The following is a 26972-nucleotide window of genomic DNA, read 5'->3' as shown; positions in this document are numbered from 1 at the left end:
TGATGGAAGAGTAGCACACAAAGTAGTGAAGTTTGCAGCGCTTTGTTGCATGATGGAGATTCATAGCACCATTAACCTTTGGCTTGAACACTTTTTCATAGTGTGATTTGTCAAGAGTTTCAAGTAGACCATCATGCAGGACGACTGCACTGTGGAATACTCCTCTGATTGGACAAGAAGGAAACATCTGTCCAATTGCAGTGACTGCCTTCACAACCTGTTCTGAAACTGACACATCACACTGTAGACTGATGATTGACACTCCATACCGATTCTGCAGGTCGGATATCTCATGTTGCAAATGAGACGAAGACCTTCTGCTGAAAATGGCAATGCACCCACCTCCTCTTTGAGCAATGAACTTCACTGTTTCAAACCCCAGCCCAGAAAGACCCCCTGCCACGATGTAAACAGATTTCTGCTGAAAAGGTTGTTTTGGCTTCTCTTGTATTGGAAGGTTGGAGACCTCATCCTTAGTGTTTCCATCAAGTACAACTACAGAAGTGGTGTCTGAGCTCAAGTAGGATTTTGATTCCTGAACAGACAGGCACTCAATGCTTCCTGAAAAGAGTAAGCAGGCAGAAGCGTTACGATTTCCGATACCGCTATCTTACTGACAACAAGCATCTTCCCCCCTGTGACCTTGCTCTGCAACATACTGCGGAAATGGATCACCTTTACTGCATCCTCAAGAGACAGCAGACCAGAGCAATGGGTAGCGGCAACCTCTCCAACAGAGTGCCCCAAAAGTTTGCAACCTCCTTCATCTTTTCAATGAAAATGGGCTCCTCTTTCAACAATTCTTCACACATGCCTCTGTAGATCACACCATTTCCACAGAACACAAACACTGACTTTAAGCCTGATTTTATTGGCTTTTGGTTAGTGGTAATCTGAGTTGCTCCTGTAAGTCGCTGAGAGAGGATGTCAGAAACGCTTTTCTCTATTTGTGCTTTAGGTGGCTTCTCCGACATGATGATGTATATGCCAGAGATTTCAAATCTACTGCATTGTTTGTGGCCAGTTCTTGATGTGTGTCTGCAATTGTCATTCCAATGGACTTTTCAGAGGCTGCAGACAACATAAACAGTTTTGTGTTTTCTGCATCCTGAATGCAGGATCTAGAACTGTCCATCTGCCTGTACTCTCTGACAATGGCATGTGCATTGGTCCCTCCAAACCCAAAGTTATTGATACCTGCAGCCCTTCCTGCTGGGCCAGTCTTTTCCCACTTCTCTACTCTAGTGGGAATTTTCAGATTCAACGATTTAGCATCAACACTGGCACTGTCCTCAGAGTAGGATAGTGAGGGAACAATAGTATCATGGTGCATCATCAGAAGCACCTTGATGAGTCCTTCCATTCCAGCTGCAGATTCAGTGTGTCCAAAGTTACCTTTAACAGAGCCGCTGCAGAGTGCATCTCCTGGATGTCTGGCTTCAGCAACAGCTCTGGAGATGCTACCTGCTTCTGTTGGATCCCCTACAGGTGTTCCAGTCCCATGAGCCTCTATGTACTGGATATGTGATGGATCAAACCCAGCAGAGTAAATTCTGTGGAGCAGCTCCTCCTGCTGGGCCATGGATGGCCTGGTGATTGGAGTGACAGTGCGGCCATCTTGATTGACAGCAGTTTTGCTTATGATGCCCCACACATGATCAAAGTCCCGTAGAGCCTGTCCAGGACAATACAGGAAAGACTTTCATGAGGACACACAGGAACAATACAGGAAAGACTTTCATGAGGTCACACAGGAACAATACAGGAAAGACTTTCATGAGGTCACACAGGAACAATACAGGAAAGACTTCCATGAGGTCAGACAGGAATTTGATAGTGGTGCCACCACAGGCTCCTTTAATAGAGGCATGTGGATGTTTATGATCACAAGAGAATCCCACAAAGCCAATAGAAGAAAAAGAAAATCTCTCATTTTATAATGTACAGTAAGTCTATAATCATGAGTCTGTAACACATAATTACCCTTAGGTAATTATAAATGATAAATTGCTGCTGATGTATCCAATTCAGTTACAACACTTCTAAAAGTAATTTGCTAAATCTGCTTACTGCACTATAACTCAAAAGTTATTATTTCTGCCACAATGAATTCAAAAGAGGCGGAAGTTGTTTATCTTTAAGGTTTCCTGACAAATGCTAGATAGATAGATAGATAGATAGATAGATAGATCTTTATTCTTAATGCACTTTTCCAAAATAAGTTACAAAGTGCTTTACAGAAACAAGCATAAAATCAGGATAAAATGAAACACACCGTTTTAAGATCAATTTAAAATATACCAATAAAATGCTGTTAATAAAAGTATCAGAAGTGGCAATGATAATAATAATAATAATCATAATAACACCAGATAAAAACATATAAAACAAACCAGGGAAAATGCTGCTGTATTAAAGATATGCACATTGAAAAAAGTGGGTTTTCAACAGTTTTTTTAATGCGTAATGGGCGGTTATTCCCAGAGGGTAGGTGCACAGACACTAAAAGCATGATCACCCTTGGTAACTAACTGCTCTAGTTGGCGTAATTAGTACAGCAATATACCTGCGCATTAAAAATTTAATTTAATTACATTTAGTAATTTTTTTTTAAAAGGTTCCTGTCAAATGTACATGTGTGTATGTGTGTTGGGGCCTGATTATTGTGTCCATAGAGGACTTTTTATTTTGGACCAAGTCATTGTGCTTTGAGTACATACACTGTCATTCTCTATAATCTCTATAATCTCTTGATAGGTTGAGACATCTACATCCCATTTTATTGTTGCGTTCATATGTCAATAAAAATATAAACTGCAACATGATGAAACTGCAGAATGGTAATGGCAGATTGTTAAAAAGACTGTCCACTACCAAGAATAGCAGTTTAGATGCTTATGACTAATAAAACTCCAGCTTCCCCCTGGAAACACCTTACCTTTTTCAGAGGTTTGAGCAGGACAATCCCACAGCCTTCCCCTCTTCCATAGCCATCTGCTTTATTGGAGAAAGGTTTGCTGGAGCCATCAGGTGAGATCATTTTGGCCTTGCTAAGAGCGACAAAGACCCGTGACAATAAATTGTCAACTGAACAAGAATTCAATCAAGGTACTGATTTGCTGTTGTCATTAAAGATCCCATATGTCCTGGTCAAATTCACACAAAAATAGCTCTCCATAGTCATCCACATAATCAAGTCTAAACAAGATACACATCTACACATGACACCAATGCTTGCAGAGATAATCATAATAAAGGGACAAGGCTCAACTGCTTGTTTCAATATGTACTATACGTATGTATATATATATGTAAGTCAAACCTGAGCTCAAATAGTATTTGTTTTGGATTTAAATACTTTTTTGCATTTGATTAAGCTTACCTGGTGTATTGTAAGTGAAATAATCCCAAAAGTGTAAACCCTGTCCATTTACACCATAGAATGATATTTTAATCCAAACAAGTACTATTTGAACCTGATATAAGTAACAGAGAGATCAATTAAACTAAGAAAAATATTAAATAAAAAATAAAAAAACTAAATAACATGCAGCCTTACCTTGTCTAACTGCATGGGCAGCATAGTGAAGAGCCACTAGAGAGGATGAGCAGGCACTGTCGATAGCCAATGAGGGGCCAGTGAAGTTGAAGGCGTAGGAGATACTGTTGGCAGCTATGCTCATGGCTGTTCCTGTGCCGTTGTAGTGGGTAATGGTGGTTGGGCTGTTGTTCAGAAGTGTCTCAGAGTCCTAAAATCAGGATTTCAATTGTACAATTCAAAAGTATGCTGCGAAGCATGGCTTCACTGGACCATGAAAACGTTAAATGTATTTAAAAGTTGGCTATGGGGCTGGCAATCTTAAACAGCTCCATTCAGACAATGATAGCCACCATTAGGTTTTCCTGACCAATGTATGCCCCTGAAGGAAAATCTATTTTTATCTCACTGAAAAATGAGTAGTTTGTACCAATGAAAACCCCAGTTCTGGTTCCACTGGCCTTCTCCATGGATATCCCAGCATTCTCCAGGGCTCTGTAGGTGCACTCCAGCAGGAGCTTCTGCTGGGGATCCATGAAGTCAGCCTCTGCCTCAGTGATTCCAAAGAACTTGTGGTCAAACTCATTCAACCTGAGGATTAAACAATTTATTGTTTAGTGCTTTCATTACACTGCATTGAGTTTCCGTGAGGTACACATTCCCCTCCAAATGTATTGGATCATCAAATTCCTTTGTTTTTGCTATACACTGAAGTCTATTGAGATGTCAAAGATGTATATCAGATGACAGATCCAAATTTCAGCTTTTATTTACTGGTATTTTTATCGAGATGTCTTAAACAACTTACAACATATTAACTTTTGTATCAGACCACCCAATTTTTAGGTGAGCAAGAGTATTGGAACACGCCACCAACAGGTGTTTCTTGTTGCCCAGATGTGTCCTGTTAGATTGAGTGGTTAAGTAATACATAGATTTGAATGTCTACTCTTAGTTTTAGCCTTGGGTTTTGCCAGTGAAGATGCATTTGTGTTAGAAAAGATGAACCAAGGAGCCATGGTGGTGTAACAGGCTAAGATGCAGCAGACTTGCGGTTGCAGTTTGCTGCCGCCGGGGGACCGGGGTTCGATTCTTGGTCCTGCCAAAAGCCAAGTTTGGCCGGCTCACGTGAAGCAGCAATAATTGGCTCCCTGCTCCAGAGGGAGGGACTTGGCAGGGTTAGTAGATCGCCGCATAAAACAAGCACCTCGAGCGCCTCGGAATCACGGTCACGACTTGTGAGACGAGACGGCTTGAAGAAGGCGTGTCGCTCTCCTGCCGGCCACCGAGGGATGGGGTGTGGGCGGTGTATCTAATACTAGCTCTAATTGAATCAGATGGGGTCCAATTGGCTACCAAATTGGGAGAAAAAGGGAAAAAATCGGAAAAAAAAAAGAAAACAGGAAGAAAGCTGTCTTTGGGAGAAAAGCAAGCCATTTTGAAGCTTGGAAAAAAAAAGCTAATCCATTGCACAAGCATTGGGGATAACTTGGAATATCCTGAAAAAGAAAGAAACTGCTGGCATACTGAACAACAGACATGGAAGAGGTCGACCAAGGAAAACAGCAGCTGTTGATGACAAACCCATTGTGAGAGCTGTGAAAAAACCCCAAAAGATCAGTCAGTGACATCACAAAGAATAAATCAGGGCAGGGGTTCAGATATCTCAATCAACTGTTTGAAGAAGACTGAGAGAGCAGCAATATAGCTGAACCCAAAGATACAAACCACTCATCAGTAGTAAGAATCGGAAGGCGAGATTACAATTTGCAGAAGTACAGAGATGAGCCACAAAAGTTTTATGGACTGATGAGACTAAGATTAACCTCTACCAAAGTGATGGAAAGGCCAAAGTGTGGAAAAAGAAGGGATCATGAGCCATCTGTGAAGCACGGTGGAGGAAGTGTCAGGACTTGGGCTTGCATGGCTGCTTCTGAAGTGGGCACAATATCTCTATTGATGATGTAACTCATGATGGTAGCAGGATGAATTCAGAAGTCTACAAAAACATTCTGTCTGCCAACTTACAGAGAAATGCACCCAAACTAATTGGAAGGAACCAAAAACATACTGCCAATACAACAAAGGACAAAAATCGGAAGGTTTTTGTTTGGCCAAGTCACTCACCATACCTTAACCAAATTGAGCATGCATTCCATCCTCCCCCCCAAAACAACTGAAATAGGCTGCAGCAGGGGTGGTTCTAGGATTTTTTTTACTGGGGTGGCCAAGGGTTGTCTGGGGGTGGCCACCATATCTCCTGGCTTCACGTGAATCATTTTTGGGGTTATTTATGTGTTTTATTGTTTCATGTGCGAAAGTCTATGAAGCATTACTAGTCTACTAAGACTAAACATAAATGAATAGGCTATAGTGCTATACATGAGATATTGTTATCATAACACAATTACATATTTATGGACCAAGAAGAAAAACAAAGTGTTTGGTCATATTTTAGGGCATTAAAGTAATGGACTGTAATCGGCAGAAGAAACTACATGGTGTAGAGCAATCCCTGCCATGGCACATCAACATAATACAAATATTTACAGACTTGTTTCAATCTGAAAATAATACCATGAAGTGACTGGATAAGTAACACATGCATCAGAGCTGGTGAGAATGTGATTTTGAACAAAGAATGTGTATTATCATCATGATGTACCTGAGATTTATTACAATAAATAAGGCTCTGACCTATAACTAAGCCTGTTCAAGAATTTGTGGTCATGGATGTCTAACAAATTAGCTTAATATGATTAAAAGGATTAATTAAATTCATTAAAATGATGATAATACACATTGTTGCTTTTTCCAAAATCACATTCTCACCAGCTCTGATGCATGTTACTAATCCAGTCACTTCAGTTAGTCTTCTTCTGAATTAATACAGAGAACACAAACTCGACATAAAGAAATACACTCAAAATAACAAAAGACAAATTATCTTAATTTAATTTTAATCTTTTAAAACAATAGACGGGTCAGACACAGGGATGTCACAATGTGACATGAGAAGAATGTTTACATCTAACATACCTTTTGGAAACTATATGAATGGATTGTTGTCTTGCATCAATCAACGTGTCAAATTGTCTAAATATTATAAGAATGTACCAGCACCTACACAGAGGGTACAATATTATTATGTAAATGTAAATTATTTCAAAACATCTGTTACAAAGTTACGTGAGCTAACTAAATAGATAAGTTAGCAGTTTGCCTATATAGATATAGCTGATTTAGCTAGTAGTACAGAAGGGGCCATATTATATTAAAGAAACACAGGATTCAAGTGATTTATTTCTTGTTGTGACTCACGTTCGTTAGCTAGGTAGTAACTAGTCCTCAATTTAGTCAGCTAACGTTAGCTAACGTCAGCTAGCTAACTAGTTTGATGTTATTTAATGATGACATTTAAATGATATTTCAACCGTAATGTTACCATTCAACATATTCAATATTTCAACCTGTCACACAGACAAGAGCAAAATGAAGTATAGAGGCTTACAAACTGCACCACATAAGCTTGCAAGCTGTGCTGTCACGTGTTGGTGATTCAGACTTTTTACCGCACATTTGGTAGTCTTGCAAGCGAAAAAGACGGTGTCTTCCTAGAAACAGATTGACTGATAAAACAGCCAATAACGTGCGAATCAGATTGGTGCTCCTGATAGGTGCGCTTTTGATGCACATTTGGAAGGCAAACGGGAAAGACGGTGTCTTGGTAAAAACAACATCTTGGTAACGTTATAGCCAACTGACTATGTGCGGGGTGGCAATGGGGTGGCCAATCAGATTTTAGGGGTGGCACTGGCACCCCAGCCACCCCTTTAGAACCGTCCTTGGGCTGCAGTGAAAGCATCACAAAAGAAGAATGCAAGTTTGGTGATGTCAATGGGTCACAGGCTTGATGCAGTTATTGCAAGCAAGGGATATGATACCAAATATTAAGTGTTATTTACTTTCATTTGCTGAAATACTCTGTTCCAATACTTTTGCTCACCTAAAAATGTGGTTGTCTGATACCGAAGGTGCTATGTTCTAAGTGGTTTAACACATCTAGGTGTAAATACCAGGAAATAAATGCTTCTCTCGTGTTCATTTTTTTATCTCAACCCAAAATATATTCAGTGTATTGCAAAAACAAAGGAATTGGCCTTGCTGTTCGAATACTTTTGGAGAGGACTGTATTAAGATTCTGTTAACTTGCGGCGACTGTATATTCATAAAACAATAATGAAACATTTATTTCCATCAGAAAATCTCCAAGAGCGCACTGAATGGACAATTGAAGATACCTTGGAGAATTATGTTTTTGGTTGTTCCAGTTGCATGAATTTCATAAATATGTGTTGCAAAATATTCAGGTAAATGTAGCTTACCCATCAATTAGGGCTGCTTTGGCAGTCTGTGTTTTCCCAGCTTTTCTGTTATCTGAATCATACCAGAATGCTGGGTCAAACCGGTCATCTGGAATTTGCACTGCACAGTTCTTTCCCTCCAACAGAATCTTCCAGAAATTGTGAAGTCCTTCACCTGGCATATAGAGGTAATGTTTACTTCCACTATACATTTGTTTTCTATGCCATTAAAGAAAGCAATTAGTTTTAATTAGGCAATTCATTCACATAAAATTTGCATTTCAAAAAACATTCTTGACTAAGCAACTTAAAATAAAAATAAAAGGTTTACTGCAAAATGAACCATTATACTGTTAGTCTGCTCACATATACTAAAGCCAGTGCTAAAAATAGAAAAATGTTTACATTTAGATTCATATTCAGAGAACTTTATTTTCGCCAAGGGTCAATTATAGAGACAACAACAAACAAACAATACGACACATTTGTACAACAAAAAAAACCAAAGGTGCCGGTTACCACTATTTATTACGTTTACTTACTATGTAGCTCTAATATGGTGGTGTTGGTGTATTTCATAAGAGCAAGAAATAAATTTAAAAAGTGCTTTAACGTTTTCATAAATATTTATTTTAGTTCTTTCTAACCAAGCCAGTCTATTATACTTTCATTGATAGTAAACCACTGAGAAATCAAATCACAGCAATAGCTGAACTTTTAAAAAATGATTTTTGTATTATCCCTTTTTTGAACATACATTAGAGTTACCTGTAGGATATTGTATATACTATACAGTATAATGTCTGTACAGTACAGTACACTGAAAACAATAAGAGAAATAAATACAGTGAAAGTACAGTGAAACAAACCTTTACAATTTTCCCCAAAAAAGGCTGCCTATATTTACAACTTTTTGAAAGGCAGACACCTCACCTCCAGGGTGCCTCACCAATGCCCACGACAGCAATCTCTTCATCTGAGTCTGCCATATTCAGCCTTCACTCCTTTGCAAAATGAAAGTATAAAAATCATATCTAACACAACCCAAAGCATGCAACATAATTCAAAACTAATGTGTAGATCGACAATATCGGTTCCAGCAATAAACCAAAATACACCAATTGGGCATTCAAGAAAGAAAATATTAATTTAAATAATATAAATAAAAACAATTTATATAAAAGCATCCATAACGATGCATGCTGATATGATGCTGTTTAATGTTCCTACTCCATGCTTCCTTCCTACAGTTCAACAAAAAGTATATTCTGAGCTTAAAATAAACTCTAACCTGAACACCTGCACCTGGTTTTACACAATGAAGCTGCTGTGGACCTGTGGTAATACTCCATGTGATGTTCCATGTTATTATTCAATTTTATTTTAACTCACCAAATTCTGATGAAAATTATGGTATTTCCATTACCAAACTATTGGAGTTTCATGTGATCAAGCTTTTCAAAACTTTTATAGAATCTTTTAAGCTTATATAGGTCTGGGGTGGTGCCGATGGGTGCGTTTTTGGCAGCTACCAACCTTCCAAAGGTCTTGCCAACTCTGGTATAAAGTTCAAATGATAAATGTAACTTCCAGTGAATTTATTATTGCCAAACTCTCAGTGAAATCAAAACAAAATGACTAAAACAGAACTTTATCCCCATTGCCACTAAGGACATGGGCATATGGCCGCACATGATCATCTGGCGGATTACAAAAGGTTGCATATTTACATGCTGTGATGGGAATGTGAGAAATGACATTTATTTATAGTTGCATCCAACTTCCCCATACTTCAGGTCATTGAGGTAAACAGTGTAAAACCCCACGCTAACCCAATGACGGAATTTAGCGGGGGCCGAAGGGGGTTTTGCGTGCTTGTCCTTTTGGCGTTGCTGGGAGAACATTAGTAGGGTTAATTATTATCCTCCATACAAGAACAAGTATAAGAATATACTGGGTCTGTTGCCATGGGTCGGATATGGATTGACCTGCCCCATATCCCACTTACAGCTGGCCAGAAACGGATCAGTACAATTGTTAATATTCTCCGTTCTCAAACGGGGCCGTATTGTACGCTTAGTGGTTACTATAGTTTTACTCGTTTATCTGACTCCATTTAAAATATAATTTAGAAATTTGGGTTTGCGACTTAGATGGACCTCGGGAGTGATTACATTCGACTTGTACCTGCGCCACCATTACTCAATAGATGCTCCCGAGATTAGCATTACTGCTGAAATCTCAGTTCGGTGAAGAACTCAGAGGCTGAGGGTCCAGTCAACACAATACATGCAAACCTGCCATGATAGTTGCGAGCCCAGGTCGGTGTAGCATTATCTGGGCTCCTTAGAGCTAATTTGGCAGGAACCAGCGCTGTAACGCCCATGGGTTCCCTTCGCACCAGATTACAAGAGCCGTGCGTCCCCCGACCCTTTAAGGGACAGAAATTGCTGGCCTCACAGCTTAGAACTACCACAGGTGTACCGCCCCACCGATCGGTTGGTTTTTGGCCACCATTTCCCCCTGAGTATTCAGTTGTAATTTAGGCTGAAAAGGTACAAGATGAATTAGAGTCATGGAGATCACGCAAGTTACAAACAAAATAGTTTATTCGCAGACAGGTAAGTTATTAGCTTTAGAATATCACAATCAAGTACAAAATACACAAATTAAGAATAGAGATAGAGTAAATAATCATACCTAGCTTGCTTGGACTACACACAAACACAGAGTATAGAATATGCCGTGTGGAAAGTCGAATACGATCTTCCGCTGCTACACATACATACATACATACATACATTGTAGGGGAAAATTCACAGAACGAAAGATCTCCCTCCTAAAAGCATGATAACCAATCACAAGTCAAAATCAGACTCCGCCTTAGTAAGCAGGCTGGTTCCTCCAAAACTCTCGAAGATGTGTGCTAAAGGTTTATCAATATATCTGTATTAAAGTATGATATGTACCCTGTATAGTTTCAAACTGATTAACTGCTAAATTGTGCTAGGATTACACAGTGAGCCCAGCCAGCTGGCAGGGGGGGGCTGTCTTGAACTGTGTAGACCAAACTGTCAAGGACACGGGCAGAGCAAGATATGACTGTACAGCTGATTTCTCCGGGACTCTCGATGTTTTATGCCAGAAGTGTATCTATTTGACCTAGAACATTAATTATAGCTGAGCTTATGAAAACGCAAGAAACCACAGTGAAAACTGTTGAAATGAGAGCAAAGAATGCTACGTACATTTACTCCCTTAGAAGAGAATAATTAATCAAATGTTTAGTATGTCTGTATATTAGAAAAGTATATTAGAAGTGAATATTAATGAAATGTTTAGTTTGTCTGTATATTTTCAATGATTACTGCTGCTTAGTTTGTCTTATAAAAGCGAAAGATGCAGAGTGACGTGTATGGATGACGTGTTAGAGGGAGGGCATCCAGAACTTTATGAGGTCTGGTAGTTTGCCAAGAGCAGGTGCGGGGTGAAGTGAGGACACGTAGTTGGCAGAATGCCCTGAACTTTGTACAGAGTTGGCAGAGCATAAGGACCGTTGGCAATTTGCCACAATGACGTTGTGGGAGGAGCGTTGGGAGGAGTTACGATAAGAAAAGTGTGGGTGATTTGCCAGAATGAGGTTTGAGGAGGAGTTGTAGGTGGAGTAACTGTGTATAAAATGGGTGTACAAATGCCAGTCGGGGTTCAGTTCTGGAGAGCTGATCCGGCTTTATGCACGTGTGCTAATAAAGTCTGATTTTCCTGAAGATCTTGCTGCCTGGTGTCGTCTTTTCCCTCGCGAAGATGTTTTTCGACAAATTGAAGATTTGGACTCTGTCGTTTCCTAGACACGACAACATAAGACATGTTGTGTGGGAAGTCGAATACGATCTGTCTCCCTTGCTTTTATGCCAAATCATATGTTTGAAACCAGGCGGCAGTGCCATAAATCAACCTGGAGGGGTGGTCAAATCTGGAATTTAGACCCCCACCATTGGGGGTTGTTGAGTAGGGAAAATTAGATGATTACCAAGAGAGGACGTGTAGGTTTTCCCTTGAGTTATTGAAACTATGGTTTATTAAAATCCATTTGGTATGAAATGTATCTCATCCGATTCCTTGATTTTACCAGATCACATCCATACCAAACAGATTACCCTTATGTTTTATTATGTTGCAGTTATCATGAAACTTCCCTACTGATTATCCATTTTACATGCAATTCCTGTTACCATTACATAAAACTTATTGCAATAATACAAGGATCACATGGGCAATGTTTTCAAGGTGTTACTGGGTCTATTTACTATCTTAATAGCAGTTTTGCTATTAATCTAGGAGAACAGTCACCGGTGTAATGACAGCAGTGCCCAAATGAGGGCACTGTGGCATTGTCCGGAGTCTTCCCCCTTGGAAGTGACCAGGTATGGGGTCGCAGGGAGGTCACCAATGTTCGAGAGGATTCTTTTCCCATGACCCAACTGCCCTTGGACCACTCATACATCTTAACTCCCCAACAGGTAGTCTAAACAACATTGAAACTCCAGCTCTCAGGCCCCTCACAAATGGCAGCCCTTCCTGACCTTAACCACTATGCTACAGGCCGCCCCATCATATCTATAAATGCTGTAGTTGGGAGTTTTCATGATAACTGCATTCTGCTGTAAATATGTATTTGTGCCTCTCATGGTAATATACCTTTTGGATAAACCTGATTTGGGTGAATGAAAGGAAAGGAGACACAACCCCAGATTGCTTGGTTTCTTCTCCTTATCTCCAAAATCCAGGCCTTAGCTCTTGACCCTAAAAGTGAGTCACCCATCTATTATTTACAGTCAGGCCCACCAGGCAGGGGGCTAAAACACATGGCTTCTACAGAGACAGCTTTTGCCCAGTTTCTCCTCAGCTCCTGAATGGTTATGCTATCAAAGGTAGACTGTTACAAAAACTAGACCATTACACCAGTCGCACTGAACCAATCAGAATAACACCAAACATTACTATATTCTGACCTGGGATTATCATGAAATATCTTTATACCATCTCCAATCTCTATTCTGTCAGCCCAAGAGTTGTGGCAGCGGGACTGATGTCGAAGAGGTGTTCATGTGCATCCCTCATCAAACAGAAAAGCTGGTGAAAGAGTTAAAGAGCTTTTACGACATGCTTGGAGCCGTGAACTGCACCTGGAGGCCAACAGACGGGACGCGGGGTTCCTCCACGCTACAGAACACCTTCCTGCTGGACCCACGCAAGAACCTGAAGCCTCCCCCCCTAACCTCAGTGTCAGTGAGGAGAGGCATATGCTGCGGCTGCACTGCAAAACCCCCGACGTGTTCGAAGACATACCAGTGCACATCCCATACAACAGGCAGGAGAAGTACGAAGTGCAAAGTCACGTCTTTCGAAAGTCTGGGTCCCCAAACCAATGCAGCTGTTCAAAGAGCTCATCAACAGCAAGGAGGAAGGATCAAATCCCGCAGAAAACGAGATGGCTATATTTAGGGCATGGGTGGTAATTATAATCTATATTACTTGTAGAAGTAGGAAAAGTAATACATAGAAGTAATACATTATAAGTTTCCTTTAATTTTTATGTCTTTTATTTTTTAGTAAGATACTATATACGATATAAATAAGTAGTAGACTTTAGGGGTGTTCGTACCCATTGTATTAATGGAAGTTCAGTAGCTTTTATCTCCGTGAAGGGGGAGCCATAAGATAAGGTAAAGGCCAAAGAGGATGATGGGTATTTGAGGGGTATACCTTGACTTTTAAACATCATGGTGGAAAGGTAAATTAGAAAGAGCTAAAGGGGTATATGTAACTTGCATGTGATCAGCAAACTGAAAGATGATATTTACACTGTAATCTGTATAACTCTATTCTTTTGAGTGATTATAACAAAGTATATCTTACTATAATCATATTTGATAAAGATTCTTTAGAGGAATACATTGAATACAGGACATCGAATACCAGATTTGCATCACACCCTTCACTTCGAGACTGGGCTGGAAGTTCAGTAGAACTTACCAGGGCTCCAGAACGTTCGGAGTACTTGAGTTCGTCCCCGAGACACTTCCTCGTGGGGTACTGCTCGTGGGAACGTGAGGTCTGAGCTCGGCAATTGGCTCACGACAATTTTGGCGCCCAACGTGGGGCACGAGTAGTTGAGTTGACTGCTCACGGCCTATTGAGGCACAGCTCGAGTAGATTCCTACTCGTGAGGCTCAAGTTAATTACTGGCACTGACGAGAAAGGTGCTGTACACCTAAGTAGTGAAACCATAATACTCAAACTCGAAAGGAATCGAGATAATTTAGAATAAGTTACAATATTAGAAGACTGTATAGGACAGTAAATTCTAATAAAGTAATAGTATAAATATCCTAATAAAGAATAGCCCATAGTAGGGACTAAACAAGTGGTGCCTCCGATAGAGGGAGAGGCATTGGTTCGGAAAATACATGAAGAGAATGGACATTTCTCTTTTAATGTAATTAAGAACTTGAATAGGTTACATATACCCAAGCTGAAAGAGGTAGTGAAGGGAGTAGTTAAGAACTGCTCACAATGCCAGATGAATAATACACCACACGGCCTGTGGAGTGCTGGATTTACTATAAGGTCGGGAGTACCCTGGGGAAGTATTTGCATGGACGTGGCCGGTCCTGTAATGCGATCCACAGGGGGGCACCGATACTTACTGATAATAGTTGATTCGTGCACTGGGTACACCCTTATCCATCCTCTGCGGCAAGGTACGGGAAGACAGGTTCTAGCCAGGCTAGAAAGATTGGCAGGCTCTCCTTGATGGAAGGAACAGTTTCCTGGTTACACGATGCATCCCTGAACCTGAAGGGGGTGAAGTTCCGAAGATGTAAGAGACATTGCCCATTCCACGCTGCGAGGAGGCATGCGGGGATGCCTGGAATGCGTCTGCTTCAACATGAAGACAACGCTCAGGAATGGACAGGACTTTGGATACGAGGCTCCTGTAGAGGAGTGGCTTTTGGGACTATTGGTTGCATCATTGTTTTATTCTTTTATTTTTTGTTTTTATATTAGCACACTGCGGATGTGCAACTGTCTAAAATGAGGTGGCTAACGATGGAGTGAGGCACGAAACAGGCACATTACTGTTGGATAAGCTTGCTATGTGTGTGGCTTAGAAGCCGCAAAAGGGGGAAAATTATGTAGAATATTTTCCATAGTTATTCCTAGTTATTCTATGTTTATCTTATGAATCAGTATGATTATCTTATGTTATTCTATGTATCAAGATGAGCAAAGTAGACAAATTATTTTCTCTTTGAACATGTTATCATTTATATGATAAAAGGAGGGATTATGGAAGAAAAGTATAATATAATTTAGGATTTATATATCCAGATCTGTATTCTCATGCATATAGTCAGAGGACTGCTTAAAAGAATAAATTTTTCTTGTGACAGATAACCAGAAAAAATGTAAGGGAGGGGTAAGTGCTCTCCTCAGCTTACGTCATATAGGCATATGTGCAGGACATAGGGCAGAACACTCTCCCATTGGTAGGTGTGCTCATGGGCTTGGTTGATGATAAAAAACAATGAGGAGGATGATAGATGGGAGCCCAGTTAGTACTTGGTACTCCCTACCGTTTGATACCTGGATATTAAAGCTATGTGAGTTAATTGAGAGGCACTTACGGGCTAAAATTGGCTTAGTGCGAGGGGTTGAAGGGGGTGTCGAGGACCCAGCCCTAGGCCCCCCTGATGAGAGATTGACGGGGGATGGGTTAGGAAGGAATGCATTGTTAATCCCTCGCACACGCCATTGAGGTGGTAGTAAGAACGCCCGTAAGAAGAAAAATATGTGGTTCAGAGATAATGAGCAGCCATACTTGTCAGTAGAGGAGTCTGAAGTCGGGGGACTTAGATTTAGGGTTTTAAGGAGCAAGGTTAAAGTTCTGACTGAGAATACCCCAACCCTACAGGGGAGGGGCACAATGCCTGGCTAAAGAAAAAAAATAAGGAAAACGGAAGGGATGTCAATACCGAAAGACTATTAAGAGGCTTTAAGGGCCTTCCTGATTATAATCTGATAATTTATTGGATAGATTCAAAGGACTGACTGTAGAAGAAGTTGGGGGATGATTTACACTCAGCTATTGGCTGGATGTCCTTTGTAGATCCCTTAAGGCGCCGCGGAGAGGGGCACCTGAAGAGTGTGTTGAGATGGTGGAGGGCACTAACTTCTGGCTTGTATGAAGTCAAAGTTTGGAGAGAGTCCAAGGAGAGATTATGACAGGGAGACAAATACCAGTGATGAATAGGTTCATTAAAAAATTACATAAGAGCTAGTGTATTTCCACTCGTATATTAAGATGGTGGAAATTCCCAACCGGAGGGGCACATGAGATAAAGTATTGGGGAAATTTCTTTTGAGGTATGAGAAAATGACAGTGGGAAAAACAGAAGTGATGAATATGGTCATTAAAAAACAAGTTGCATAAGAGATAAATGTCTTCCCGCTTGAAATATTGGGGACATTTCTTATCAAAAAGGTACACTTTTGTATGCAAAAAAGATATATAAGGAATAAGCTTTTAGACCTTAGGATGGGATCTTAGAATTTTGCTTCAGAAGATATCTAAGGGCTGTTGAAGAGAGAGCAACGCAGGACAGCTGTAGTCAAGCTGGAGTGGCGCGCTCCCTCTGCGCGCCACTCCAGGATATGGATATGGAGAGAGGAGTGACGTACCTGGTGCGAACTCAGCCCAAGAGTTGTGGCAGCGGGACTGATGTCGAAGAGGTGTTCATGCGCATCCCTCATCATACAGAAAAGCTGGTGAAAGAGTTAAAGAGCTTTTACGACATGCTTGAAGCCGTGAACTGCACCTGGAGGCCAACAGACGGGACGCGGGGTTCCTCCACGCTACAGAACACCTTCCTGCTGGACCCACGCAAGAACCTGAAGCCTCCCCCCCTAACCTCAGTGTCAGTGAGGAGAGGCATATGCTGTGGCTGCACTGCAAAACCCCCGACGTGTTCGAAGACATACCAGTGCATATCCCATACAACAGGCAGGAGAAGTACGAAGTGCAAAGTCACGTCTTTCGAAAGTCTGGGTCCTGATCCTGCCCCAGATTCCCAAACCAATGCAGCTGTTCAAAGAGCTCATCAACAGCAAGGAGGAAGGATCAAATCCCGCCGAAAACGAGATGGCTATATTTAGGGCATGGGTGGTAATTATAATCTATATTACTTGTAGAAGTAGGAAAAGTAAAACATAGAAGTAATACATTATAAGTTTCCTTTCATTTTTATGTATTTTATTTTTTAGTAAGATACTATATACGATATAAATAAGTAGTAGACTTTAGGGGTGTTCGTACCCATTGTATTAATGGAAGTTCAGTAGCTTTTATCTCCGTGAAGGGGGAACCATAAGATAAGGTAAAGGCCAAAGCGGATGATGGGTATTTGAGGGGTATACCTTGACTTTTAAACATCATGGTGGAAAGGTAAATTAGAAAGAGCTAAAGGGGTATATGTAACTTGCATGTGATCAGCAAACCGAAAGATGATATTTACACTGTAATCTGTATAACTCTATTCTTTTGAGTGATTATAATAAAGTATAACTTACTATAATCATATTTGATAAAGATTCTTTAGAGGAATACATTGAATACAGGACATCGAATACCAGATTTGCATCACACCCTTCACTTCGAGACTGGGCTGGAAGTTCAGTAGAACTTACCAGGGCTCCAGAACGTTCGGAGTACTTGAGTTCGTCCCCAAGACACTTCCTCGTGGGGTACTGCTCGTGGGAACGTGAGGTCTGAGCTCGGCAAGGGGTCAGTGGCTCACGACACATGTTGACTCACCCTCTGCCTGTGTTTATAGTCTTTAAATTTGGGTTTCGAAGTGTACATTTGTCGGGCCGTCACTCTGTATCAAAACAGATACAGATACAAATTGTACAGCTGTACAACAATTCAAGCTCATTGGTTTACAATTGGTTCTAATTGCCACAGCCAATGGCGTGGGGGCATTTTCTGATTGTTTGTGTAGCTGCCCAAATTGCACTCCAGACAAGCGATCACTGAAACTCTGTATACTATTGCTTATTATCCAAGCGAAGACTACATGTCTAGTTATAAAACAATACCAGTTTGTTATTGGTAGCAACAAGCGAATTAGCTAGAGTTAGCTTGACGAATTTACAAATATTCACTTACGATAAAATATAGGCAATACCAGGGGTTGTTGGCAACCCTGGTCCTGGGGCGCCGCAGGGTGTGCTGGCTTTTGATCAATTAAAGCAATCAATTAAAGCAGTGAATTACACAGTTAACTCGCCTCTCCTGGTTTCTTGGGCCTGAATCGGTTGCTGGTATTAAGGCAAAAACAGAAACCAGCACATCCTGTGGCTCTCCAGGACCAGGGTTGCCAAACCCATGGGAAATACGAACATAGTAGCGATTGCACAAGTGTTGTGCTTACGGTGGATATTTGTAAATTCGGGAAGCTAACTAGGAATAGCTCATTTGCTTGTTGTTACAGATAGCGAACTGGTATTGTTTTCGATCTAGATAAGCAATAGTATACAGTTTCAGTGATCGCTTGTCCATCCATCCATCCATCCATCCATCTTCATCTGCTTATCCGGAGTCAGGTCGCGGTGGCAGTAGGCTAAGCTGGGTAGGCGTCCCTCTCCCCAGCAACGCATTCCAGTTCCTCCTGGGGGATCCCGAGGCGTTCCCAGGCCAGGAGAGATATATAATCTCTCCAGTGGGTTCTGGGTCTACCTCGGGGTCTCCGCCCAGTTGGACGAGCCCGGAAAACCTCCAAAGGGAGGCGCCCAGGAGGCATCCTGATCAGATGCCCGAACCACCTGAATTGGCTCCTTTCGACGTGAAGGAGCAGCAGCTGTACTCTGTGCTCCCTCCAGATGGCTGAGCTCCTCACCCTATCTCTAAGGCTGAGCCCAGCCACCCTACGGAGGAAGCTCATTTCGGCCGCTTGTATACGCGATCTTGTTCTTTCGGTCACTACCCAAAGCTTGTGACCATAGGTGAGGGTTGGGACGTAGATTGACCGGTAAATCTTCACCATTATGGTCCGGTGCAATGCCCGCATTACTGCTGCCGCTGCACCGATCCGCCTGTCAATCTCACGCTCCCTTCTATCCTCACTCGTGAACAAGACCCTGAGATACTTGAACTCCTTCACTTGGGGCAATGACTTGTTCCCAACCCGGAGGGAGCAATCAACATTTTTCCGGCAGAGAACCATGGCCTCGGACTTGGAGGTGCTGACTCTCATCCCGGCCGCTTCACACTCAGCTGCAAACTGCTCCAGTGCGTGCTGAAGGTCACAGTCCGATGAAGCCAGCAGAACCACGTCGTCCGCAAAAAGCGGAGACGCAATTCTGAGGTCACCAAACCGGACACTCTCCTCACCTTGGCTGTGCCTTGAGATCCTGTCCATGAATATCACAAACAGGACCGGTGACAAAGGGGCAACCTTGGCAGAGTCCCACACCCACTGGAAACGTGCTTGACTTTGAGCCAAGGATGCGGACACAGCTCTCACTTTGGTTATACAGGGACCGGATGACTCGTGACAACGGCCCCAGTACCCCATACTCCCGCAGTACCCCCACAGAGTTCCCCGGGGGACACGGTCGAAAGCTTTCTCCAAGTCCACAAAGCACATGTGGACTGGATGGGCAAACTCCCATGACCCCGCCAGCAACTAAGGTAAGGTAAAGAGCTGGTCCACTGTTCCACGACCAGGACGGAAGCCACATTGCTCCTCCTGAATCCGAGGTTCGACTGTCGGTCGGAGCCTCCTTTCCAGCACCCTAGAGTAAACTTTCCCGGGGAGGCTGACGAGTTTGGGTTTACCGGGTCTGTCCGGCAGCCTCCCTGGCCACTTGATCCAACTCACCACCAGGTGGTGATCAGTTGACAGCTCTGCTCCTCTCTTCACCCGAGTGTCCAAGACATACGGCCGCAGGTCTGATGATACGACCACTAAGTCGATCATCGATCTTTGGCCTAAGGTGCTCTGGTACCAAGTACACTTATGAGCTACCCTATGCTCGAACATGGTGTTCGTCATGGACAATCCATGACCAGCACAGAAGTCCAATAACAAGACACCGCTCGGGTTAAGATCAGGCAGGCCATTCCTCCCAATCACCCCCTTCCAGGTTTCTCCGTCGTTGCCCACGTGAGTGTTGAAGTCGCCCAGCAGCACTAAGGAGTCTCTGGGCGGCACCCTTTCCAGGATGTCGCCCAGTGACTCCGAGAAGGCCGGATATTCTGAACTGCCTAAGCACAAACGACAGTCAGAGCTTTCCCCCCAGCGACACGTAGTTGCAGAGAGGCGACCCTCTCATTCCCCGGGTGAAACTCCAACACAGTGGCACTCAGCCAGTGGCTTGTGAGTGATCTCTTTACATCAACACTCATCCGTGTTAAGCTACACACATTTCTCCATAAGTTGGCAGACAAAATGTTTTTGCAGACTGCTGAATTCATCCTGCTGCCACCATCATGAGTCACAGGGGCGACATGGCTCAGGCAGTAAGAGCAGTCGGAGGGTTGCCGGTTCGATCCCCCGCCCGGGCTGTGTCGAAGTGTCCCTGAGCAAGACACCTAACCCCTAAATGCTCCTGATGTGCTGGTCGGCGCCTTGCATGGCAGCCAATCGCCATTGGTCTGTGAGTGTGTGTATGAATGGGTGAATGAGAAGCATTAATTGTACAGCGCTTTGGATAAAGGCGCTATATAAATGCCAACCATTGACATCATCAAGAAAGATTGAGTAGTGAGCCTACTCCAGAAGCAGCTATGCAAGCCCAAGCCATGACACTTCATCCACCATGCTTCACAGATGAGCTTTTATGTTTTGCATCCTGAGCAGACCCCTTCTTTTTCCACACTTTGGCCTTTTCATCACTTTGGTAGAGGTTAATCTTGATCTCATCAGTTCATTCATCATTGTTCCAGAACGTTTGTCGCTCATCTCTGTATTTCTTTCCAAATAGTAATCTCGCCTTCAAAATGTTTCTGTCATCAACTGCTGTTGTTTTCCTTGGTCAAACTGTTTGATGTCTGTTGTTCAGCATGCCAGCGGTTTATTTATTCAGGACATTCTTGTTGCTGTACAAGCTATCCCCAATGCTTGTGCAATGGCTCTGATCAATTTCCCCTCTTTTCTAAGCTCAGCCTGGGGTTGGAAAACCCCTTAATGCAGGCCTGCTGTCATGGTTCACTTTCATGGTTGTTTCTTGTCTTTTAGATATGCTGCCATAGCATAGCACACTCTGGCTTTTCCATATTTTGCTCAGAACTATTTCCTCCACCCTGAAGAAGATGGAAAACAACTGTCTGTTGTGAGCTCTATGAATAAATTGAACTTAATCCACAAATATTTTACAGAATTGAAGCAAACAAATGCTTTTCTCTTTAGGTCCAATCAATATTTGCAAGAATGATCCAGAGACTCTGAGGGCTCTATACAAATATAACAGCACAAATAAACATTGACTGTAAGCAGTTTACATATTAAGTGTTTCATATTAAGACATTAGTATATAGTTGCATCCAACTTCCTACTTCTTTCTACATACTACTTCTGGTCATTGAGGCAAACAGTTACCAGTTAACTCTTAATTAATAAGCTGATTGTTGGATTTATTAGGGGGGATTTAAGTAGGAAAAGGTGTTGGTTAATGTGTTTTTAATTAGGATAGTTTTTACAGCAATCAATAAAATGTGAAAATTCACTCATAGCTGTGCACACCTTCTTGTCTTTAAATATGCTGCCATATCATACCGTACATAACAATATCTAGTTCCTGTCATGTTCTGTATTCCCGTTTTGTGTTTCTGTTTACCCGTGCCTCCCGTCTCACTTTCCGTAGTCTTCATTTATTTTGTCATTCAGTTCACCTGTGTCTCGTTGCCTATTTGCCTCACACACACCTGTGTACCCCGACCTCCGCTTTTTGGATTATTCTTGAACTATCCTGATTTGACTTTATGTTACTGTCTTTTGATTGGAATTACTACTTACAATTCTCAGATCACATTTGTACTGTCGCCTTTTCGGACTCTCACCTGTGATATGAACTAAGTTTTGGATCCAATTACCCTAGTTATAACTGTTTGCCCCATGATTGAACCATTGTTTATGACCGCGACAACAAACTGTTCTGTCTCTGCCATACCAGTCTGCCGGTGTTTGACCATTGCCTGACCTTTCAGTTTTTGAATAAAGACATTTATTGGTTCCTCCTACTGCTGGCTGACAATTCCTTCCACTTTTCTGTTCTCTTCGCAGTTCTGACCATTTCCTCCACACTGAGGAAGATAGAAAACAACAGACTGTTGTGAGCTCTATGAATAAACTGAACCTTGACAATCTCAGTTTACATAATTGTAGCAAACAAATTTTCTGTTCAGGACCAATCAATAATTGTGACAAGGATCCAGAAACTCTGGAGGTTTTATACAAATCAATCAGTACAAATAAAAAATATATTGATTGTTATATAACAATAATATAAATATATAACAATAATATATTGTTATATATTATGGGTGGCCTGTAGTGTAGTGGTTAAGGTAAATGACTGGGACATGCAAGGTCAGTGGTTCTAATCCCTGTGTATCCACGATAAGGTCCACACAGCCGTTGGGCCCTTGAGCAAGGCCCTTAATCCTGCATTGCTCCAGGGGAGGATTGTCTCCTGCTTAATCTAATCAACTGTACATTGCTCTGGATAAGAGCGTCTGCTAAATGCCAATTATGTAATTGTCAGTGTGTAGATTTTATCAGTGATTCTGTGGAAAGGACACTAGGATGCGGATGACACATGATGCTGATTCTTATCTGTCAAGATAAGCTATAGTTGTTATTGGTTTATTGCGTTGTTGGTTTTCCTATGTAGGGGTCCTCGCACGGGACTCCAAATGATGTAGGGTCCTCGCACGGGCCGCCAAATAACGCAGGGATTTTACTCTCTACGAAACCGGGGCGCCAGTTAAACGTTGTGTAGCAGTATAACTGCAAAAAGTAATCAGTCTCATAAAATTACTATTATCAGAAATATCTAACCACGAATTTAGTATTTTAATTAATAATTAAAATAACCAATATTAATGATTAAACATACCGATAACCAACGTCTTTTGATGGAGGTTGAACAAGACCAGATAGCTCTTTGGAGTGGTTTACTCAAGGCATACACACTACTGAACAAAGGTTAGAGGCTTTAGTTGTCCTCAGAGGAACTGAAGAAGCTCTCTTCAGACAAGGTATCTTCCCTATCAGAGTCATGCTGGTGACTCTGAGGCTTGGGCCTACCGGGTCGGTCTTCTCTCCAATTCCGGCTGGAATCATAGTGTGAGAAGTGACCACGGTGGCTCTTAACCGGGAACTTACTCACATGCCATTGTTTTGAGCCATTAGACTTTAATAGGGCAACTTGGGAAGTGCCGGCGGGCTTGGTTGGAACAACGTGCTTAGCTGTTTCCAATACCTCGTTCCTGGTCACAATCCTTAAAGTGTCCCAGACCATTTGGGCTTCATTTCTTAATTCAAGGGCTGAGTGTTGGCCCCTTGAAAATAGTGAAACATGAGTTCGGACACAAGGGTGCAGATTGTGCACAAAAAGGGATTTGAAGGCTTGATCTTCATCTAAGCCTGGTCCGTTTCTGCCCTGGAAAAAACCATGTTTAAGTCGTTGGTAAAAGTATTTTGGTCGTTCTGTACGGCTATGTTTAACCTCCACAGATTTGATCATGGCTGTGGCCTGATCAAACCGTGGCAGGTACTCAGCTACCAACGCTTCACAAACCTTGGGATAGCTGGAACGAACCTGTGATGGAAGTTGTTCCATAAATGTATGGATCTCTCTGGTAGAGGTTTTCCATACAAGTCGTACCTTTTCTCGATCGGTTGCCCTGGGCAGATCCGAGAGACAGTAGTCAACTTCTCTCAAGTAACTCTGAATGTTAAATTCAGAGTCCTTGGGGTCAAATGTGTGGACATACTTCGCCATGGCCTCTAGCTCCTCAAAGCGAAGACCATGTGAAGTTGCACTAGTCTGCCTGTTTGGAGAAGGAGAGACTGAAATCACATTTGAATGTGAATGCGTTTCATGCGGAGCTCGACGTCCTCGGTTTGGTTTAGGGGGCAGAGCTACAAAACAGTCATTCTCACAATGGTTGGCAGAAGATGAATTCTCGGTGTCAGTGTACTGTACAGAGCTGTCACCTATCCTCTCAGTTATAAAGGGAAAGCTAGCGGGATTAGCGTTGCTTTTTGTGTGCCCAATTAATAACGCAGAATCTCCTCTACCGTGTCCACGGGAGGGTTCCCTGACCTCCTCACGAGAGGGGTGGGCATGGAAGGTGCAGTCCTGTACTTGCCTGACTGTTTCTCCCTTGCGGAGATGGACCACCGTTGGGATGGAGTCCCCCCTTTCCCTCTCCAGGGAACAGGTGGGCAAACCATTGCATGGGTGGTCAACAGCACTGCAATCTGAGGAGACTGACGAGTCTCCATCAGAGCAAGCTGTGGAACCGGGATCTGACAAACCCGAATCAATTTGTGACCCCCCTTCCCCCGCCTTGTGGTGTAAGGAGGAAGCAGGAGAAGCTGGAGTTGGGCAAGCCTGAGAAAGCAGGCTTACAGAAGAGAGTGGATGTGGTAGTTTGTGGCATCCAGTCTTCAACTGAAATAATTCCTCTCTGTAGGAACAAAGATCTGATTCGGCTGAATGCAGATCACGCAAGTATTGTACTGCTTTCTTGCCAACAGTTTGAAGCTCAAGTAAAACACTGGTGTGTTGTCCTTTGAGGTATGCCATCTCTGATTCTAAGTTTTTGTTGCTCTGAAGAGCAAGACTAATCTGTCTGGCAAAATTCAAGACCAGACAACTTAGAATTGTGTCTTTTGAATGGTTGGGGGAGTGACCTTTCTCGTTGATTAATGAGAACATTTCTTTCCTACAATCAGTGAGGTTCATCTGATTCAGGAAAGCTATGTACCCAGGTGCTAAACCATGGGCTAAAAAGGAAAGGTACTCATCAATAGATATGGGTTCCATATCTCAAGCCAAATAAAGCTAAAAGCTGAATCAGTAACTTAAGAGGGTACTCTTGAAGTTAACTATTTCACAAGGGCCTTGAGCTCCTAAAAGTTGGCAATGAATTGTTCACCAAAATAATCCAACATACAAGTTGTGATGAAGGATAAAGAATTTAAAATGCTCTTTGAATATTCTCTAACTATAGTACAAGGTAGCTATAGCATCACACAGGGACTCGCGTTGCACTAGCGGTACTGCAATGCAACAACAGCAAAATGACTGAACATATGGCGGATATTCAGACCGTAAAATAGGAACTGTGATGCTGATCACATTAATCCTAAATACCAGAATGTGATTGGTTGAAATTACAATTAAATTTGGATTTAAATGTAAAATTCAATTAATTATTAAAATTACTTTGACAAAGTAATTATAATTAATAATACAGTGCGGCTAATAATACTATTATTGATAATACGTATTATACCGGAAGGTAAATGCAAATCAACAGACTACCGTGTAAGATTACGAATGTAATGCCACAATGTTACACGAGGGGGCAGTATATTGAGAAAGCGGCTCATGCAGGCTTTCAAAAATGGTACAAGGGTGACATCTAGTGGTCTTTTCAGAAAATTGCACTTGTGGCAATTTAGCTGAGAAAGAATGCCGAGAATTCGTTCTGGAGTCACGTGACATGAACCAAAGCTCGTCTTTCTCATGCAGACTCCAAATATGGAGGGGAATTCGTTATGAAGTCACAAGACATGAAATTTGAGCCAAAGCTAGTCTTCCTCACACGGGGCACCAAAATATGTAGGGGTCCTCGCACGGGACTCCAAATTATGTAGGGTCCTCGCACAGGCCGCCAGGGATTTTACTCTCTACAAAACCGGGGCGCCAGTTAAACGTTGTGTAGCAGTATAACTGCAAAAAGTAATCAGTCTCATAAAATTACTATTATCAGAAATATCTAACCACAAATTTAGTATTTTAATTAATAATTTAAATAACCAATATTAATGATTAAACATACCGATAACCTGAAGGTTGGAAGTTCTTCGAAAGACTGCTTTAACTCGGCTCTCATGTCTATGCGATTCCAAAACGGACACCGGGGTTTAATAAAATATATTTATTAAACAAACATACAAACACATAACAGATAAACTAACGGAAATTTAGTTGGGTAAATTAGTAGGTTACGTTAGGGCGTGTATGTGTGTGTGTGGGCGCGCGCGAGCGCGCGTGTCGCTTGAACAAAGGAAAGGTGGGAGTAGCTAGCTTGAGTAAGCTAGAGTTCTGGGTATGGTAATGAGTTAGAGTTAGCTGTGAGATGGGACTACTTGAGTAGTTTTACTCTATATATGCGCAAAAGACGGCGAATCAATTCACGTACATATATATGTAGCTAACCAAACACATTACAATAGTAGGATGGTAAATATAGAAACACAGATTCACAAAAACAGTTAAGACTAAACTAAACACTGGCTATGCCTGAATGTTTGTTCTCTTACTGAGTCCATACGCATTGGATCCAAAAGACGTGCTGTCCTTATAGGAGCCGCGATGGTGCTGTGAATGCGTGTCCTGGAGAGATGCGCAGGCTGGGGCGTCTTAGCCGCGCGCTGTCGTCTGGTCCACTCGGTTGCTGGAAGGATGTTCGCTTGTCCTTTTTCCGGGTGGAAAAGTTTGTTGCTGTTGTTCGATGGTGAGCTTTGCAGGAGTAAACTGATGTAGCGTTCCGCGTACACCAGTTTCCACTCGCTATAGGCCACGAAGTTACCGCGAGGTAACTGGGTGTGTCCGTAGGCCTGGTAGTGCGCTGTGCAGCATTCAGCCTCTGTCCGAGTCTCGGAGCAGATGAGCTGAAGCAAATGGCCAAAAAGGGTGCGTCGAAGAGAAGAAGCAGAAGAGGCAGAAAAATCAGAAGAGAGATCCCAAGAACGTGTCTTGCTCTT

General features: G+C 42.2%; 1 protein-coding gene across 1 annotated transcript in view; it reads right to left on the bottom strand.

The window, feature by feature from the left end:
• Positions 1-26972, bottom strand: part of LOC133126589 (uncharacterized) — a 61184-nt gene that overhangs the window by 703 nt on the left and 33509 nt on the right. Inside the window, 1 exon segment of the mRNA XM_061238933.1 lies at positions 1-466. Coding sequence (XP_061094917.1) covers positions 1-466 — 466 coding nt within the window.

The sequence above is a fragment of the Conger conger genome, chromosome 4 (assembly GCF_963514075.1).
Source record: "Conger conger chromosome 4, fConCon1.1, whole genome shotgun sequence".
NCBI classification, from domain to species: domain Eukaryota; kingdom Metazoa; phylum Chordata; class Actinopteri; order Anguilliformes; family Congridae; genus Conger; species Conger conger.
This window is presented reverse-complemented; position numbering and strand designations above follow the sequence as displayed.